The sequence below is a fragment of the Macrobrachium rosenbergii genome, chromosome 48 (genome assembly GCF_040412425.1).
Source record: "Macrobrachium rosenbergii isolate ZJJX-2024 chromosome 48, ASM4041242v1, whole genome shotgun sequence".
NCBI lineage: Eukaryota > Metazoa > Arthropoda > Malacostraca > Decapoda > Palaemonidae > Macrobrachium > Macrobrachium rosenbergii.
In genome coordinates, this window is record NC_089788.1 from 75,292,130 (window position 1) to 75,310,219 (window position 18,090).

General features: G+C 37.4%; 1 protein-coding gene and 1 pseudogene across 1 annotated transcript in view; both read left to right on the forward strand.

The window, feature by feature from the left end:
- The first annotated feature begins 125 nt into the window (after positions 1 to 125).
- LOC136831778 (heat shock cognate 71 kDa protein-like) lies at positions 126 to 1,895 on the forward strand (annotated as a pseudogene).
- A 336-nt stretch (positions 1,896 to 2,231) lies between these two features.
- The window catches only part of LOC136831147 (RNA-binding protein 25-like), a 40,625-nt gene continuing 24,766 nt past the window's right edge, over positions 2,232 to 18,090 (forward strand). The window contains exons 1-2 of the mRNA XM_067091101.1: positions 2,232 to 2,236; positions 4,807 to 5,831. Coding sequence (XP_066947202.1) covers positions 2,232 to 2,236; positions 4,807 to 5,831 — 1,030 coding nt within the window. The remainder of the gene's footprint in view (positions 2,237 to 4,806; positions 5,832 to 18,090) is intronic.

Here is an 18,090-nt window from a genome sequence, read left to right on the forward strand (position 1 = left end):
GGGTCTAACGGAAAGAGTTTTCCTCTAAAATCTAGAACGGTACAGAAATAACATAGAAAACTGGTTCTGTATAAGGCAGGAGAAGGCAGACTGTTACAATCAGACATACACTAGCAGGCGAAGAGTACACAAGATACACAGCAAGCTTAAAATAAAGTGAATTTCTCACAAGTGAAGTAGAGATTTATCTTGAGAGAGCAAGTAATCAGTATTAACTATCTGAAGTGAAGGAATGGATATATATCTCGTGTCAAGTGAAGGAAGTCTAGGCCCATTTGTTTTCCTGTCAATACTGTATACCTGTTTTCCTGTCAAGACTGAGACTATTGAACAAGAAATGGCAGCTCCAGCAATCGGCATTGACCTGGGAACCATCTACTCTTGCGTGGGCGTGTTCGAGAATGGCAAGAGTGATCATTGCCAATGACCAGGGAAACAGAACCATGCCTTCTTATGTGGCCTTCAATGAAACAGAGACTCACTGGAGATCCAGCCAAGAACCAGGCAGCCACCAACCCCACCAACACTGTCTTTGATGCCAAGAGGTTGATTGGGAGGAAATTCGACGACCCTACAGTCCAGAATGACATCAAACATTGGCCTTTTAAGGTGGTCAGTGAATATGGCAAGCAAAAGCTACAGGTGGAGCACAGGGGAGTAATTAAGACCTTCAACCCAGAGGAGATTTCCTCAATGGTACTGACCAAGATAAAGGAGACAGCAGAACCCTACTTGGGAAAGAAAGTTTTGGACTCTGTCATCACAGTTCCTGCTTACTTCAATGACTCTCAGAGACAGGCTGCCAAGGATGCAGGGATCATTGCAGGGTTGAATGTACTAAGAATTATCAATGAGCCTACAGCTGCTGCAATTGCCTATGGCTTAGACAAGAAGGCTGGTCAAGGAAAGGAGCGTAATGTACTGATCTTCGATTTGGGCGGTGGCACTTTTGATGTGTCGATTCTGAGCATCGATGATGGGGTCTTTGAAGTGAAAGCAACAGCTGGTGACACCCACCTGGGAGGAGAAGACTTTGACAACCGTCTGGTGAATCATTTCATGCAGGAATTCCAGAGGAAGTACAAGAGGGACATCAGTGGAAACAAGCGCGCACTAAGGCAGAAAATGCTGCAAGACTTCTTCACTGGGAAGGAACTAAACAAATCCATCAATCCTGACGAGGCTGCAGCCTATGGGGCAGCTGTGCAGGGAGCCCTCCTTCCGGAAGACCAGTCAGAAGAGGTCAAGGACCTCCTTCTTCTCGACGTTGCCCCTCGTTCTTTGGGCACTGAAACGGCAGGTGGTGTCATGTCACCACTAATCAAGCGAAACCCTACAATCCCCACCAGGCATTCACACATCTTCACCACTTACTAAAACAATCAGCCTGGTGTCACCATCCAGGTGTACGGGGGTGAAAGGGCATTGACCAAAGACAACACCCTCCTTGGGAAGTTTAACCTGACGGGCATCCCTCCAGCACCTCGGGGAGTTCCCCAGATCGAGGTCACCTCCGGCATCGACGCCGACGGGATACTGAACGTTTTTGCCGTCGATAAGTCCTCCGGGAAATCGAACGAGATCACAATCACCAACGACAAAGGGCGCCTGAGTCAGGAGGACATCGAACGCACGGTTCAAGAGGCAGAGAAGTACGCTGCAGAGGTCTCCCGGCAGGAGGAAAGAATCGATTCCAAGAACCAGCTGGAATCCTTGTGCCTGAACCTGAGGGGTACACTGACAGAGGAAAACGTTTCTAGTAAGCACCAGCTGGAGGTGAGGAAGCTGGAAGCAAACTGGAAGCAAGCTGGAAGCCGCTCGTTGCCAGGATTTGCGGTTCCAGTAACAACCCGGCCTACTCTGGCCGAGGACCGGCGATTGAAGAGATCGACTAGGCCTAATTTTTGTACATTTTCTATATCGAGTTTCATAGGAAACATTATTAACAGAACCCTTTTGTACTTCTAATGTAGTCATTTTGTATACTATATTTTTCTAATAAACTCTATATACTAAACCAAATTCTATCGTTAACACCTGTGTTAGAAATGACTTTCCAAAATGTATCGTATATATTCAAATGTGTCAAGCAGAAAACGTAACATTTATTGAAGTGTCATATATATATATATATATATATATATATATATATATATATATATATATATATATATATATATATATATATAATTACACGATAAAAAGCTTATGAAGTATAAATGAGCATAATTATGAGGTTAGTTATCGAAAGCCATCACGAATCCCTGGCTTCCAAACAGATAAATAACCACAGTTAATATGACACACTGAATGTATGAAAGTGTGAGATACGGTTTTGCAAGCTCATATATTTCATAAATTTGGTACAGCGAGAAAACTAAGGGAAGCGTTTATAGTCAATAATCACGTTGAGATCACTTCTAAATTGTGAGTTTAAATCTAAAGTAATATAATTATTTTACACAGAAATGTCGAGGCGTATGGAAGAAGAGTCATCGACTTTAAAATTAGGGGAAACTTGGGAAACCTGAGTATGGGAAACACTAGGCTAGGTTGGAATCAATGCAGATATGATATGAGCTGAAACTAGACTTTGAAGTTCTTGGATGGCTGAAACTTGAAAGAAACCTTGACTTTTGAATCTGAAACGAAGCCCTGTACAATATTTAGACTTTTGTAATACATTGAACGAGGAACACACTGGGATTTGCAAGTCATAGGTAAGGTATTGACCTGAGTCAATGTTGTAACTGTAGAGGAATTGCACTTATTCTCAATAGGCTGAGAAACGTGGTTTGACAATATATCCCTGAATTATACGAGAGAAATATCCGTCTAAAGTACAGACGTTTCCTCAACATCTGCATGTGTTTTGTTATAAAACAGAATTAAGCGATAATTTGTACGTATTTATAGTTAATTCTACAATTTAAAGGTTTCTTGACCTCTCGTTTGTAATTACGTATAATTTACATGGATTTTACCGATAAAAAAATCTTTGGATTTTATTTTTAAAGGAATGTACGATATATTTGCTGTAAATTACATCATGGCTAATTATAAGATTAAGCCGGAACTCGAAAATCACATGACTGTGATTGTGATAAGATTGCAATATTGTTTACGAATATCATTTAATGGTTTGGTTAAATTAACGGAACACTAAATGTCGTCGATATCAAAAAATTTTTGAGTGATTTTTATCGATTTTATCCCTACCCTTTTTCTTTGAGAGATTCAGTTGCAAGGCTTTCGATTAGTAGCTGGCGGACGTAAGAAGTTTTCACTTTTTTAAAGCAATAAACAATTGATTGCCTGAATATCATACCGTAATTTGAATTGTATTTCCATAATAAAATAATTTATTTCCTTAATAAATCTTTTAAATTAGACTAAAACTCTCATAAAAGAATTTTATCCAGATTTTCACGTATGCAGTACGACATTTTGCTAACCTGGAGCTGGTCCTGACAATTGACAGTTTGACAGTTTGTGCCGCCATGTTGGAATCGACTGAGAATTGTCATATCAATATTTATAGTATATATTTGAACTATTCTTTTCAAATGTACAACTACTTCCAATTTTTCAGTGTCCCGTCGGTTGTAAAATATTTGTATTCAATGATTTCATAAACAAATACTTCGTGATTTATATATATATAAAAAATTCCCCCTATTGATATTACGAACAATTTCATATACATTATGTATATGACATTATTGGCATACAGTACATGTATTTAATGATAAATATATCATACTTCATACTATTAAAGATGTCATATTCTTTTGTACATTATATTTTACAACAAAAAGGAAAAACTACTAAAACAAGGGTATGAGAGAGAGAGAGAGAGAGAGAGAGAGAGAGAGAGAGAGAGAGAGAGAGAGAGAGAGAGAGAGACCTTACGCCTTGCAAAATATATATGAGCCTAGTTCCCAACCTTAGAGAGAGAGAGAGAGAGAGAGAGAGAGAGAGAGAGAGAGAGAGAGAGAGAGAGAGAGAGAGAGAGAGAGAGACCTTACGCCTTGCAAAATATATATGAGCCTAGTTCCCCAACCTTAGAGAGAGAGAGAGAGAGAGAGAGAGAGAGAGAGAGAGAGAGAGAGAGAGAGACCTTTCGCCTTGCAAAAATATATATGAGCCTAGTTCCCCAACCTTAGAGAGAGAGAGAGAGAGAGAGAGAGAGAGAGAGAGAGAGAGAGACCTTACGCCTTGCAAAATATATATGAGCCTAGTTCCCCAACCTTAGAGAGAGAGAGAGAGAGAGAGACAGCCGAGCCCTTATGCTCTGCAATACCTATGCTCCAAGTTCCCCAATCTGTGTGAAAGAGAGAGAGAGAGAGAGAGAGAGAGAGAGAGAGAGAGAGAGAGAGAGAGCCCTTCAGGAATTTAAGGAAAAATCGAAATACCTTTCAAAATATATTATTTCCCATTTTTGGCTAAGATTAACCAATTGCCGATCCTCCGAGGCAGTACTTAAAGAGATCAGAGCTTCGTGTGAGATAACAGGAAATCAAACAATGTTCCTCTTCTGTTTCATTGTGACAGCTGGAGTTGTGAGTCTATTGTTGATGGGCGGTCTGACAGGACTGCACCCTGCCCTTGGGACACCCGCCTTCGTCGCGGTCCTGGTAGGACTCGGAGCAGTGTTAGGCAGTGTGATGTTACGCCGTTGTAAGGATTCAGAGGAACTGGAGGCTGCATCTGATAGGCCTAGGAGGGAGATTGCAAATGCTGATAGACTTATGAAGGAGATTGCAAATGCTGATAGACCTAAGAGGAGATTGCAAATGCTGATAGACCTAAGAAGGAGATTGCAAATGCTGATAGACCTAAGAAGGAGATTGCAAATGCTGATAGACCTAAGAAGGAGACTGCAAATGCTGATAGACCTAAGAAGGAGACTGCAAATGCTGACAGACCTAAGAAGGAGATTGCAAATGCTGATAGACCTAAGAAGGAGATTGCAGATGCTGATAGACCTACAGAGATTGCAAATGCTGATAGACCTAAGAGGGAGACTGCAAATGGTGATAGACCTAAGAAGGAGATTGCAAATGCTGATAGACCTAAGAGGGAGATTGCAAATGCTGATAGACCTAAGAGGGAGACTGCAAATGCTGATAGACCTAAGAAGGAGATTGCAAATGCTGATAGACCTGAGAAGGAGATTGTAAATGCTGATAGACCTAAGAGGGAGACTGCAAATGCTGACAGACCTAAGAGGGAGACTGCAACCGCTGCTAGACCTAAGGATCAGCTACAGGACAAAGCGCCCCTCACCCACAAGGAAAATTGTCAGGACGACGAAGGAGGCGAAGGTCCGGAGAGCCAGGAGAACAGAATCGAGGACTCGCGCGAAGCAGGGAGAGAAAACTGGGCGGAGGGACGCCGAACATTCGCCCTGAACCACGAGACGAGACGAATCGAGGGCGAGAACCTGACGAAGGAAGCGTCACAGAAGAGGCTACCCAGGAAGGGCAAGCTGACCGAATGCCTGAAGAAGGAGAGGGACGCCCTTCGCCTCAAGTGTCTGGGCGTGGCGCTGATACACTTGATCCACGCCCTCAACAAGCGGAGGAACTGGCCGGCATCCTACAGGAGTCTAGAGAGCGAAGGGCTTCGCACCGCTCTGGTTTCCATAATCCTCAACAGGCGTAAGCCCTATGATCCATACAGGGGCAGCCCTTGCCCAGAGGAGGATCTGGGAGACCCGGATCCTTATGATCCAAACGAATATGGTGACGATCCGTTTTGGGACTCGGATGATCCATACGAATATGGTGACGATCCGTTTTGGGACTCGGATGATCCATACGAATATGGCAAGGCTCTGTTTTGGAATCTTTTTAATCACTGCCAATGTTGTGACGATCCGTTTTGGGATTCTGACCTCTGCGAATGTTGTGACGATCCATTTTGGGATTCTGACCCCTGCGAATGGTGTGACGATCCATTTTGGGATTCTGACCTTTGCGAATGTTGTGATGATCCATTTTGGGATTTTGACCTTTGCGAATGGTGTGATGATCCATTTTGGGATTTTGACCTCTGCGAATGGTGGCGATCCATTTTGGGATTCTGACCTCTGCGAATGGTGACGATCCATTTTGGGATTCTGACCCCGGCGAATGTTGTGACGATCCATTTTGGGATTCTGACCCCTGCGAACGTTGTGACGATCCATTTTGAGATTCTAACCCCCTACGAATGTTGTGACGACCTATTTTGGGATTCTGACCCCTGCGAATGTTGTGATGCCAAACGAAAGTTTTGAAAATTTAATTGGAAATAAAATTTTTTTTTTTTAAATATAGCCTTTTATTTTGTACCTATTCTTGAGCAGGAGCTGAAACGTCAAGGAAATTTACTCTAATAAACAAAATATACTTTTGCCTTTTGATTTCACCAGAAATGGATATTTTTTCTAACCTTCACCTAAGTCAGTTTATTCCTTAAGACTTCAAAACAATTTCCAGAAATTATCAGTTTTGATTTTTTCAGTAGATATAAATATAACCGAATGAAGTTTTGTTTTATTCTTAAATTTCACCAGAAATGGGCATTTTTCATAACCTTCACCTTTGTCAACTTATTCCCTGAGACTTCGAAAGATTTCCCAAAATTCATCACTTCGAATTTCTTCAATAAATTATAAATATAATCCAAGGAGATTTGTGTTTTATTTTAAAATTTCACCAGAAATGGATATTTTTCCTAATCTTCACCTATATCAATTTATTCCCAAAACTTCAAAACAATTTCCAGAAATCGTTCATTTGAATTTCTTCAATGAATATAAATATAACCGAACGAAATTTGTGTTTCATGTTTAAATTTCGCCAGAAATGGCTATTTTTCATAACTATCACCTGTATCAATCTATTCCTTAAGACTTCAAAACATTTCCCAAAATTCATCACTTCGAATTTTTTTTAATAAATATAAATATAACCGAAAGAAATTTGAGTTTTATTTTTAAATTTCACCAGTAATGGATATTTTTCATAATCTTCACCTGTGTCAATTTATTCCCAAAACTTCAAAACAATTCCCAAAAATTCATAACTTGAATTTTTATAATAAAGTATAAATATAACCGAAAGAAATTTGTGGTTTATTTTCAAATTTCACCAGAAATAGATATTTTTCCCAGCCTTTACCTACGTCAATTTATTCCCTAAGACTTCGAAACAATTTCCCAAAATTCATCAATTTGAATTTCTTCATTAAAAATAAATATAACCGAACGAAATTTGTTTTATTTTTAAATTTCACCAGAAATGGATATTTTTCCTAATCTTCACCTGTGTCAATTTATTCCCAAAACTTCAAAACAATTTCCCAAAATTCATCACTTCGAATTTCTTCAATGAATATATATAAAACTGAAGAAAATTTGCCGGAGGTATCCTTAGCCTTATAAAGTCTTGTAGGATCACTCCCAGGGCGGACGGTATCCTACTACGCCCACGGGGGCGGAGGAAGTGGGGGAAGGAAAACTGTCCTATTCCAGCCACTCTGAAAAGGCCCCTTGGAGGGCATTTCCCGGCTTAAATGGAGGGACATCGTTTTGGGAGTTTTTCTTGCGCTCAAAGATTTTTTGAATTTTAGTTTTTTTTTTTTTTTTGTAAGTTGAGAGTATTCTTCTCCTAGGATATGCTCTAACGTTTTAAGTTTTGTTTCGCGTTATTATTTTATACATTGACGTGTGTGTTTTTTAGGGGCATGTTTTTTCCGATTCTTGCGTTTAGGGTTTTTTTCAAATTTTAGTTATTTTTTTTTGTAAGTTGAGAGTATTTTATTCCTAGGATATGCTTTAATGTTTTTATTTTGTTTCTCCTTATTATTTTCTACATTTTAGTGTGCTTTTGTGGGGGCAGTTTTTTTTCAGTTACTTCCATTCAGAGGTTTTTGAAATTTTAGTTCTTTAACGTTTTTATTTTGTTTCTCCTTATTTTCTACATTAACGTGTTTTTTTGGGGGGGTAGTTTTTTTCTGTTTCTTCCAATCAAAAGTTAAAAACAATTTGTATATTTTTTTGGTAAGCTGAGAGTATCCAACTCCTAGGATATGCTTTGGCGTTTTCCATTGATTTTTTTTTTTATATTTTCTGCATTAACCTGTGCTTTTTTTTTGGCAAGTTTTTTCTTTCTCGCATGAAAAACCTTTTCTTGATTTTGTCCTTAAGCTGAATGCATTTTGTTCCTGGGATACATATCAGCGTTTTCATTTTTTTTGTTTTTCGTTATTATTTCATACATTTGCGTGTGTTTTTTTTGGCTACTTTTTTTTGTTTTTTTGCTTTCAACAGTTTTTTTTTTATCTAAGCTAAGTGCATTTTACTCCTAGGATATGTGTTGTTGTTTTATTTGTTTGTTTTTCGTTATTATTTTCCATACCAGCGTGTTATTTCATACATTTGCGTGTGTTTTTTTGGGCAACTTTTTTTTTGTTTTTTTGCTTTCAACAGTTTTAATTTTAATCTAAGCTGAGTGCATTTTACTCCTAGGATATGAGTTGTTGTTTTAATTTTTTGTTTTTCGTTATTTTCTCCATCAGCGTGTTTTTTTAACAAGGTTTTTTTTTCTCTCTTTTGCATTAAAAAGTTTTTTTTTTCTTTAAGTAGACCTGGTTTAACCCCAGTTTCCAAAGCAACGTCTCCATTCTCAGATCACGAAACGAACATTTCGAAAATGATTGATTTCTCTAATCAGAAACGAATAAACTTATAATCTTCACGTGATATTAAAAAAAAAAAAGCGATATATCGACCTCGCGAATTCGGGAAGACTATTAAAAGATCAGGTTTATCTTCCAACAAACGGCTATAAACCACGAAGCCCCTACACGCAAACGGAAGATTGAAATTGATATATTGCTGCATAAAACATCTTTGCAGTTGATTTCGGACACGGAAAACATCGTAGAATAAGAGGAAATAAGTTATTTTTTATTATTCTTCAAAGACTGATTTTATAACATCAAAATAGTCTTTAAAATATTTAGGCCGAAGGATACTGTAACTTAATGTAACCAATTTTTTTTTCTCAAATGCCTTTATAATCTTTTTGGAAAACGAAGTTGGAACCGTCTTAGATCTGCTATTATTATTATTATAAAATTATTATTACTGAGAAGATAAACCCCTATTCATATGGACCAAGCCCAAAAAAGGGGCCGCTGTTTTGAAATTCAAGCTTACAAAGAATATTACAGCGTTCATTTGAAAAGAAGTAACATAAGGTATTAAGAAATACAGAAAGAAGAGATCAGTTATTAGAAAAGAAAAAATACCACGACAAATTAATAAACAAATAAATAGAAATGTAATTAAACTATTAAAATACAGGGAGGATTGCTTTAGTTTAGTAAAGCGTCCCACGGAATATTACTGATAGAAGACTGGATTGGTAGTTGTAGCTAGACTGATGAGAAGTGCAGGAAAAAAGACTTTTTTATATATATATATATATATATATATATATATATATATATATATATATATATATATATATATATATATATATATATATATATATATATACATATATTGACCATTTGCTGGTTGAACCACAAAGGGAAATACAAAGTGATTTTAATCAGAGATCGCAGATGAATCCCTGGTTAAGCTCATGGATCAGATTCACCAATTATATCCGTTAGTATGTTCTTGCGTTTGTGTGTATGTTTGCGTATGTTCACAAGCGTAAAAAACTAAGATATACACCAACCAGAATGTTATAAAACGAAGTCAAATATAAAACGTAAAAAATGCGCCGAAGTTTCTTCGGAGCAATCGAGTTTTCCGTACAGTCGCCAAAGCGTATAATCAAGGCCACCGAAAATATACCTATCTTTCTGTGGTCTCGGTATGATAATGTATGAGCCGCGGCCCATGAAACTTTAACCACGACCCCGGTGGTTGCCTATCCTATATCGTTGCCAGAAGCACGATTTTGGCTAACTTTAACATTAAATAAAATAAAAACTATTGAGACTAGAGGGCTGCAATTTGGTATGTTTGATTATTGGAGGGTGATTGATCAACATACCAATTTGCAGCCCTCTAGCCTCAGTAGATTTTAAGATCTGAGGGCGGACAGAAAAAGTGCGGACGGACAGACGAAGCCGGTACAACAGTTTTCTTTTACAGAGAACTAAAAAAAAAAAGGAATGCAATCAGTACTAAAGTTCAAAGGAAGGAATTTAGCAGCAAAAGAATTTTCTTACCAATCGGAGAGTCTGGGAAACAGGAGCAAAAATCTGAAACTACAAGAGAATTCCATCTACAGAGGAAAGTGGCTCTCTCTCTCTCCCCTCCCCCTTCCCCCTCCAAAACCCCTTCAAAAACCCTCCTACACACACACACACACATATACACACACACGCACACGCAATCCACTGAGCTGTTCTGAATGGATTTAGCAAATCTTGACACAAAAACTTAATGTTCTAGTCTACGCGAGTTACTGGTTACAGTTCACGCACCAAACTGTAATCTCTGACTGCTTTGCTTGACTGTAACTGTACTGATAACTGTAGCATTACCCTTCCACACACACACACACACATATACATACACACACAACCACACAACACACACACACATACAATCCACCGAGCTACTTGAATCCTGACACAAAATCTTATAGCATGAGACTACATTTGCTCAAGTAGTTACAACAGTTCACGAACTGAACTGTAATCTCTGACTGCCTTTTCCTCGACTGTACCTTGAAACTGTATTGAATACTGTAGCAATACAGTCATACTTCTTCTTCTTCTCTTCTCCTCCTCCTCCTCCTCCTCCTCCTCCTCCTCCTTCTTCTTCTTCTTCTTCTTCTTCTTCTTCTTCTTCTTCTTCATCACCTGACACTGCGAGGTGTCCTATAGTATCGACCAGAGGACGGAAGGAGAAACAAAAATGAAAAGAGAAAAGTTTTCTTTTTATTTTTTAAATTTTTTACTGAAAGAGGAAACGAAGGAGTGAATGTCGGAACGCCGATGCTTAAAGGGTGAGGCAGAAATGCCGATAGTAGATGAAAGAAAAGATAGATAGATAGATAGATAGATAGATAGATAGATAGATATTCAAGACAGATATTCGAGACAGATAGGTATTCGAGATCATATATATATATATATATATATATATATATATATATATATATATATATATATATATATATATATATATATATATATATATATACATATATATATATACATACATATATATATACACATACATATACATACATACATACATACATACATACACAAATCTTCATAATCTAACATTGAACTTCTCCACCAAAGAAATACCCTCACATATTAAAAAAACTACACAGAAAGCATATAAAAAAACCCACCCCAAGCCCTTTCAATACCCCGCCATACCCCCATCAATTCCTCTACGGCAGAATTGACAAAATACTCGATAATTTTACACACACGCGGCGTGCGGACGGAAGTGTACTGCACATTCGGGGCACGAACCTGATTGGCTTGAAAGGAACGGTTGGGGAGCAGTCAATATGGTTTCCGGTTCCTCTCTCTCTCTCTCTCTCTCTCTCTCTTCTCTCTAACTCTGTCTGTTAATCGATCTCTCTATCTATCTATCTATCTGCATTTCCCTATTTCTCTCTCTCTCTGTTTGTCTCTCTCTCTTTCTCTATCTTTATCTCTCGTTCTCTTTCTCTTTCTCTCTCTCTCTCTCTCTCTCTCATTTTTATCTCCCTCTCTCTCTCTCTGTCTTTCTTTATCCATCTATCTATCTATCTATTTTGCTATCTCTCTCTCTCTCTCTCTACCTTTCTCTCCCTCTCTTTCTCTCTCGCTCTCTCTGTCTCTCTTTTTCTCTATCTCTCTTATTCTCTCGTTCTCTTTCTGTCTTTCTTTCTCTCTCTCTCTATCTATCTCCCTCTCTCTCTCTCTCTCTCTCATTTTTATCTCTCTGTTTCTTTCTTTATCCATCTATCTTGCTATTTCTCTCTTTCTCTCTCTCTTATTCTCTCGTTCTCTCTCTCTCATTTCTATGTCTGTCTGTCTCTCTCTCTCTACTGGGTTTTTTAAATTTTTGTTGTTTAAGACCAGGTAGCTGAGAGAGAGAGAGAGAGAGAGAGAGAGAGAGAGAGAGAGAGAGAGAGAGAGAGAGAGAGAGAACATCGGCCTATTGGATGGAAAACCAATGTCTGGAAGCTGAACGCAGCTGGTGTCAGTTTCCCGAACGTCAGAAAAAGATTACTGACTTGTCACACCTACCGTCAGTTACCTGCCCTGACACTGACGAGAGAGAGAGAGAGAGAGAGAGAGAGAGAGAGAGAGAGAGACTTGCAATATATATATATATGTGCGCCAAGTTCCCCAATAATGGATATCGGCTCTCTATGAACCGAGATATCTTGGGTATACGCGGATACGTTTGGCGCCATTGTCTCGGGTGCTGGACAAAATTCTGCTGCTGCTGCTGCTGCTGCTGTTTCTGCTGCTGTTGTGCTGCTGTATTGAAGTCCGAATTGCTGTTACCCCGGTTGCAATTCGGGGAAGAAAGAGGCCTGCGAACGAGCCATTATAGATGGCAGAATCGTACGGTTTTTGGTATAGGTCTAGCGGCACAGTTTTCGTATCGAGAAAATGGTTAGTGCAGCCTTCTGTATTTATAGTAATTGGAGAAGATATATCGCACGTTCTTTATAAATTTGCTTTCGTATGATGATTTTTCCAAAGTCTCTAATCTTTGCGACATTTGAAATAGAAGCTACACTGTGAAAATTGGTCTTTTTCACGAATGTTTAACATCTAGGCCTAACATCGAACTTGCAATTCTAAAAAATGGATTACTACAGTGTTCTAAATTTCTTTCCTTTGAGAAAATATAACTCACTGTTTTTATATGTTTGCTTTCGTATGACAACTTGCAAAATTTTGATATTTGTAACATTCGAAACAGGTGCTATACCCTTCTCAGAGTTGGTCCTTCCCTCCCCACCCCCGTCACTTGCATCTAGGAGTAAAATTCCCTGCATCTGTCAGTCTTCCTGAGAATTATACCTGTACCAGGTGCGTCCAGTAATAATAATAATAATAATAATAATAATAATAATAATAATAATAATAATAATGTCTTCCATGAGAACCATACCTGTACCAAGTGCGACCAGTAATAATAATAATAATAATAATAATAATAATAATAATAATAATAATAATAATATAATAATAATAATGTCTCTCCTGAGAACCATAATAATGCGACCAGTAATAATAATAATAATAATAATAATAATAATAATAATAATAATAATAATAATAATAATAATAAGTCTCTCCTGAGAACCATACCTGTACCAAGTGCGTCCAGTAATAATAATAATAATAATAATAATAATAATAATAATAATAATAATAATAATAATAATAATAATAATAAGTCTGTTCCGAGAACTAAACCTGTACCAAGTGCGTCCAAGACACGTATCATTCCCGTAATAACGTTCTTTTCAATATTGATAAAAACCAAATAAAAATATAGATTAAATAATGACATTTACAAATAAAATTACCAGGACGCCACATAAATCAGGTTAAGAAATAATCGCTGATAGAAAATAGTAATATAGATAATAGTCAGGATAAAGAAATAACTATGATTACAATGTGAACGATGGTTGGAAACAGCATTTAAGAGTGAAAGTGCTTTGGAACTATGGAGATAATGATAGTTATATGTGTAGAAGAATAGCCTACCCATGCCAGACTGCAGTATATTTCTCTCTCTCTCTCTCTCTCTCTCTCTCTCTATATATATATATATATATATAAAATGTGTGTGTTTAAAACCACTAACAGCGCCCCCCACCAACAAAAAAAAACACACACACACTCCCAAAAACAGAACACAGGTACAGAAAAAAGAACCAAAAGTCAACCGATTTCTCCCAAATTCTCTCTCCCCAATTCCTTCCTTCCTTTCTCGCCGCCTCCGTCCCCCTCTCTCTCCCCGCCCCCAAAATGCTCCCGGGCGCCAAACATCACAAGTAACAAGGACGGAGATGGAAAGGGAATCATTTTCCTATTTTTCAGTTTTCTGTAAAAGAAAACTATTGTGCCGGCTTTGTCTGGCCGTCCGCACTTTTTCTGTCCGTCCTCAGATCTTAAAAACTACTGAGGCTAGAGGGCTGCAAATTGGTATGTTGGTCATCCACCCTCCAGTTATCAAACATACCAAATTGCAGCCCTCTAGCCTCAATAGTTTTTATTTTATTTATGGTTAAAACTAGCCATAATCGTGCTTCTGGCAACGATATGGGATAGGCCACCACGGTGCCGTGGTTAAAGTTTCATGGGCCGCGGCTCATGGAGCATTATACCGAGACCACCGAAAGATAGATCTATTTTCGGTGGCCTTGATTATACGCTGTAGCGGCTGTACAGAAAACTCGATTGCGCCGAAGAAACTTCAGAGCATTTTTTTTAATAGTTTTATTCCAGAAATCATTCACCCACACCCATACAAACACACACAAACGCACATACACGATTTACTAAGGAGACACGGGTCAAGAGGGTACGTCCGTGAGGTGGGTCAATTTCTCTTTCTCTCTCTCTCTCTTTATTTTTAACAAGTTTGATGGACAAAATATGTTCCCTCAGATTCTGTAGTGACATCTTCTCTCTCTCTCTCTCTCTCTCTCTCTCTCTCTCTCTCTCTCTCTCTCTCTCTCTGTATTTTAGCAACTTTGATCTAAAATAAGCTACCTAATTTTTCTGTTACTATCCTTTCTCTCTCTCTCTCTCTCTTTCTCTCGCTCTCTCTCTCTCTCTCGATTTCAGCAAATTTTATCTACAATAAGTTCCCTTATTTTTTTGTTACTATCTCCTCTCTCTCTCTCTCTCTCTCTCTCTCTCTCTCTCTCTCTCTCTCTCTCTCTCTCTCTCTCTCTCTCTCTCCCCTGCAGCCCAGAGAATGTGGCACAGAAGAAATAATTAAATCCCAGTCATCCTCACTCACTTATCAGATCTGACGTTGCAAAAGCACAAAGGCAAACGAAAGCAGAAAACGACTGTGGATTAGAACCTAAGGCAAAATAATAATAAGTTTTTAATCTCATATTCGGCAATTTATTTGCTTTTATTTGCTTTTTTTTTATTCCTTTTATTTTATTTGCGTTTTTATGACGTATGAAATCTCTTCATCAGTACCGGTTGGATTTTTTGTAGTTTTCATTCTCCACGGTTAGAGAGAGAGAGAGAGAGAGAGAGAGAGAGAGAGAGAGAGAGAGAGAGAGAGAGAGATTTAGATACAGAAATTGCTAAAATGGAGAGAGAGAGAGAGAGAGAGAGAATAAAGAAGAGAAATGAGGGACTATTTTATTTTAGACATAAAAGTTGCTAAAAACGAGAGAGAGAGAGAGAGAGAGAGAGAGAGAGAGAGAGAGAGAGAGAGAGAGAGAGAGAGAGAGAGCTTATTTTATATATAAAAGTTGCTAAGAGAGAGAGAGAGAAGAGAGAGAGAGAGAGAGAGAGAGAGAGAGAGAGTTACAAGGATCAGGATGTCTCAAAGACTTTTTAAAAGTCCATCCGAGGAGACAACATGTGCTCACCTATCTCAAGGAGCAGGCTTTACTGTTCATTCACAGTTCTAATGATTTTGTCTAGTTTTCTTTCAAACTCTTCTTCCACAATGTTGCAGTTGGCAATTTCCGGTGTCAGTTTATTCCATGTGTCACATATACAATGAAATGTATAATCGTATAAATGAATAAGATACACAGTTATTCCAGATGTATTAATGTATGTTTCCAAGCAGACATTTAACATTCCTGACGATATTCTCAGAATCTCTCGGAATAGAATTTGGAACAAACGCGATCACTGACTTGTAGGAATTTGCCAAAGCAGCCTGTAAATAGTCTGTCATTGCAGAGAGAATTGAAAAAATAGTAAAAATGTTAATAAAAAGAATGGTTAGGGTAAATAAAGGCTTTTGTGCAAAGCCATTGAAACGCAGGAGATTGGATGTTAACAGTTTGTGACCCAAACAAAACGGGAAATAGTACTTGACGAAAAATGAAATAGAAAACATACAAGCTGCGATGATTGCTTTCTCTCTCTCTCTCTCTCTCTCTCTCTCTCTCTCTCTCTCTCTCTCTCTCTCTCTCTCTCTCTCTTTTTGTTTGTGTGTGTATTTTCCATTCTCTATCTCCGAAAACTTGATTTTGGGACCAGTGTGGTCGTGAAAAAAAGTTTCTCTCTCTCTTTCTAGTTACAAATGTAGATGAAAAAATCATATTTTCTTTAATACAAATGTACCAATAAAAAAACTGTTTTCTTTAACTCTCTCTCTCTCCTCTCTCAATCTCTCTCTCTCTCTCTCTCTCTCTCTCTCTCTCTTTCTGGTTACAAATGCAGATGGAAAAAATCACCATATTAACTGCAATATACAAATTGTTTAAGATCTCTCTCTCTCTCTCTCTCTCTGGTTACAAATGCAATGAAAAAAGCCATAATATTTTCTTGAATTGCAATATACAAACTGTTTAGGAACTCTCTCTCTCTCTCTCTCTCTCTCTTGTCTTGTCTCTATTTTCCAATCGCTGCATGCCGTGATTGGTCATACGATTGGCTATACCAATCGGCTTTTGTCCATAACTATGGGGTTTGTTTACAAACTTTGTGCGACCTGAAATACGAAGTAACTCAGTTTTTGGTTCAAGCTTTTTGCGAAACAATCTCTCTCTCTCTCTCTCTCTCTCTCTCTCTCTCTCTCTGACCACTGTTGCTGTCCGCGCAGATATGTAACTTTTTATTGAATTCCAAACACCGGTCACAATGGGTGCATTGTCATGCAAAGTTCGACCTTCCAATATGTAGGAATGTAATTACGACAAAAGTAAACATGTATATATGTATACATATGCATATCTATATTTGTATATATATGCATATATCTAATATATATATATATATACTGTATTGCATAAAAAGTATATAAGTATACATATATACATAAATGAATATATTTACATACATATATATATGTATATAAATTTATGACTAAATTTCTGAGGATAAACCCAGGTCTTTCAATTGTAAGGCCTGGTTGGCATCCAGTCTCGTCTCTCAATTGAAAGGCCTGGGTTCGATCCTGATGCGAGTCAGAAATTTATTTCTGTTCCACACGTGATTGTGTGTTGATTATTTCTATGTATGTGTATATATATGTATAATATACATATATACGTATATATGTATGTATATATTTATTTCTATGTATATGTGTATATATATATGTATAATATACATATATACGTATATATATATATGTATATTTTGCCAATATAAATCCAAATTTCGACTAGGAAGTTGCATACAAACAGCGGTACCTATTTAACCAAAAATATTTCCTTTGCCAAATAAAAAAAAAAAAAAAAAATGCCTACTAGCGTTACAACATTAATCTTCAGTCAGCTAAAACTTATTTACCAAAACAAAAACTGCAACTTGAAAGGTAAACAACCTAATTTGAATAATTTTTAACACTTATTCTTCGTAAAATGCAAAAATCCCAAGAGCCGCTGGGAAGCGCGAAATATATTACACGGCTTTTAGTTTAATTATGGAGGTTAAGGAAAAATATGAATATTACAAACGGCCCTGCCGCTTACGTGACGTTTCTCTCTCTCTCTCTCTCTCTCTCTCTCTCTCTCTCTCTCTCTCTCTCTCTCTCTCTCTCTCTCTCTCTCTCTCTCTCTCTCTCTCGTGGGGATAGTTAGTGCTCAGTGGTGCGCACTTCATTTTTCCCTTTTCCTTAAAAAAAAAAAAACTTGTCTGGATGGTACTTTTTTTTTCTTGCAGGTATATTATATTTATTTATTTATTTTTTTTTTTACATTTTTCCGGGTGAAAGAGGGACGGATAGATATGTTATACATGTATACATGGATATGTATATATATGTATACATTTATATATATATATATATATATATATATATATATATATATATATTCATATATATATGAATATATACCGTGAATATATATATATATATATATATATATATATATATATATATAT